Source organism: Dysidea avara, chromosome 1 (genome assembly GCF_963678975.1).
Source record: "Dysidea avara chromosome 1, odDysAvar1.4, whole genome shotgun sequence".
Lineage (NCBI taxonomy): Eukaryota > Metazoa > Porifera > Demospongiae > Dictyoceratida > Dysideidae > Dysidea > Dysidea avara.
The window spans coordinates 41703108-41706098 of NC_089272.1; the positions used below are offsets into that span (position 1 = coordinate 41703108).

At 37.5% G+C, this 2991-nt stretch overlaps 1 protein-coding gene across 1 annotated transcript; it reads left to right on the plus strand.

The window, feature by feature from the left end:
- Nucleotides 1-473: 473 nt before the first annotated feature.
- On the plus strand, nt 474-878 carry LOC136246753 (uncharacterized). The gene has a single exon (XM_066038318.1). The coding sequence runs from the start codon at nt 474-476 to the stop codon at nt 876-878; it is 405 nt and encodes a 134-aa protein (XP_065894390.1).
- The last annotated feature ends 2113 nt before the right edge of the window (nt 879-2991 follow it).

The window sequence follows — 2991 nt, forward strand, 5'->3', positions numbered from 1 at the left end:
ATGTAACTTACTCATTTACACTGCATACTGGTTTAAACTGAATTAAATGTACTAACAGTGAAACCTGTCTAATCAGTTCTCTGTGTAGTCACCTGTCAAAACCAGCCAACTTGTAAATCCCCAAATGCATCATTTGTGCAAAAAGTGACAGATTTCAAGTATAATGTATTCAATGCCCGCCTGTTGGTTTTTACAGATTATCTGGCCATAGCATGCGGTTCACCACTAGCAGTAGCAGTTGGATGTGGCATGGTACATACTGTTATGTATTTATTGTAATTGCATGTGATGTAACCTTATATGATGTATTTGTATGATGATGTAATCTTATGATGTAATTGTGTGTATTTCATTTACTATATATTCTGTGTGTATGCTTGTAATATTTAGACTTTGAGATTTGTAAATGTTATGGCTTTGTGTTAATAATCATTATTATCTTGTTTGTTGGACTCTGAATCCTAAATGTAACAATGGCGATGAGTAAGCAGTACATTGGAGCATCCAAACCTTTTGACGCGAAAACAGATGACTGGATTTTATATTGCCAATGTTTTGAACATTTTCTATTGGCAAATGGCATCAAGGATGATGACCGCAAGAAACATTTGCTTTTAGCAATGATGGCTGGGGCAATATTTAAACTGTTAGTGAACCTCATAGCTCCTAAGTCGTCTGGAGAAGTGGAGTATGTAGAAATTCACAAAGTGTTGAAGGAGCACTACAAGCCCAAACCATTCAAAATTGCAGAGCGATTCCGTTTCTACAAGTGTAACCAGCTTACCACAGAATCAGTGGCAGCATATTTGGCAGAGCTACAAAGATTAGCTATAATGTGTGAATTTGGTGCTTTCCTAAACGAAGCCTTGAATGAGTGATTTGTCTGTGGGCTCAGCAATTCTGTGATGCAACGGAGACTACTCTCAGAGCCAAACCTAGACTTGTTAAAGGCGTGTGGGCTAGCTCAGGGGATGGAAGCCACCCGGAAGGATGCCAAAGAGATGCAAACACACCCAACTGGAGCAAGCGACGAGAGCTTAACAAACCGAGTGGGAACTGGAAGCTCTAAACCCTACAGTAGATGCCTAGGAGTTGGACACTTGCCATCTGAATGCCAATTTAAATCTGCAAAATGCAACAAGTGCTTTCACACTGGTCACATCGCCAAAGCTTGTAGAAGTAAAGCACCTGCCACAAGGAGGAGAACTCAGCAAAGCCACTATTACAAGAAAGATGCCCCAAAGTCTAGAACTAGCAAGGGCAAACGAGTGGATCACATTGACAATGACTCTCCACAGCAGAACATTGAGACATCTGATGAAGATTCCTCAGCTGACAAAATTCATGTTCATTCTGTGTCACCAACAGTAAGTTCTGGAAAGCTACAAAGTTCCAGTTGAACTAAAAGGCAAAACCTTAGTGATGGAACTGGACACAGTAGCAGCAGTATCTCTTGTTAGTGAGAAGACGGTCCACGCAACTGAACAGCCCAGCACTACAAACTACCTCACTCAAGTTGCAGAGTTATCCAAACAGGAAGTTTCAAGTTCTAGGGTATTGCACCATAAAAGCCAGAGTACAGAACAGTGAAACAGTTGACCTTCCTTTAGTGGTAGTTCAGGGACAAGGATCATTAATCTGGCTGTTAAACATCAAAAAAGGGTTAAACCTTGAAGAAATTAGTATAGACGCAGTTTTGGTATCTAAAGAAGTAGAATTTTTCAGACAACGACATATCTAAAATCCAACTTAATGGCATTCGGGGAATTTAATTTATGACTACTGTATTTATATTAATTAGCCTGGCCTCAGTTTTTCAACATGAACTTGCACCCATACTTGACTTGTTTCATCAAAAATGCCAGCAATTTAATGTACAATTTGTTAACATTATTGCAAAATGTCAATAAGCATCTTTCACCATTATTATTTTAGAAGATAGGTAGCTACCATGTGTGTGGCTAAAATATGTGACATAATGGCCTATGTATGTCTGGCATAGCTGGAGTGCTCCGTATGCAGGTCAGATATACCAGACTAGCAATGGTGGAGTTTTGTTTTGTAATTAGGAAATGATGTATGATTAATTATTATAGATATTAGGCAGCCTTACAATGTTAAAGTGACTCTATTGCTGTATTAGGTCTTTTTTTGTAAGTCTTCCATCATGCAACAAAGTAATTCAGTTTTTGTAGTATAAATACAGAGCACAATTTGTTGCATGTATGAGTATAGTATTAAGTGTTTGAGTTTAGTTAAGCTTATTAAAGTGTTTCTAACTTCTGAGAGCTACACCAGCTTAGCGCTTGATCACTGAAAGTCACAACATAAATCTTTTATTGTAAGGTAAGCTGTTGACTATTAACTATCTATGTAGTAATTATCATTAATTAAATCTGTTCTTAGTGCATGTTGCTAGATTATTCTACCTGTAATTTGTATTACTTTAAATTTATCTTTAATTTTTGTGGTATCATCAACAAATAAACTGCATTACAATTTAGTAGCTGGTTTGAAGTTGAATATATATTTTGACCGTAGATCAAGTTTTATCATAGTCGAAGAGGGATCTTCAGGAGCAGTTAGAACAATTGAAGTAGACAGTTGTGTCATATGCAAACAAGGATTTTAAAATGACACAGTGACAGAAAAGGGTATTGTGAGCCTTATTAGTTTCAGTATAGAACGTGGACATTGAATGCTTCATTTCCACCTTACTGAATGTAGTAGTCAGACTCCTATTGGAGAAGTCTCAGTACATAAAAGCTGCAGTCGAGACTACACCAACCAAAGAAGGGTCACTTGTTGCAGGAGTGTCGAAAAGGATCACCTTCCACAAGCAAAGAGGTTAATATCTAGCTTGATATCATTTAATTGGAAAGAAAACTTTATGCTATGTGGGGAAAAGGCTAAAATTGATGCTCGCCACCCAGAGAGAAACAAAATACACAATGTTACAACAATTACTATGTGTGATAATCTACTAGAGTG

Coding starts and splice junctions, on each gene's coding strand:
- LOC136246753 (XM_066038318.1), top strand. CDS start 474: ATGGCGATGAGTAAGCAGTACATTGGAGCATCCAAACCTTTTGACGCG.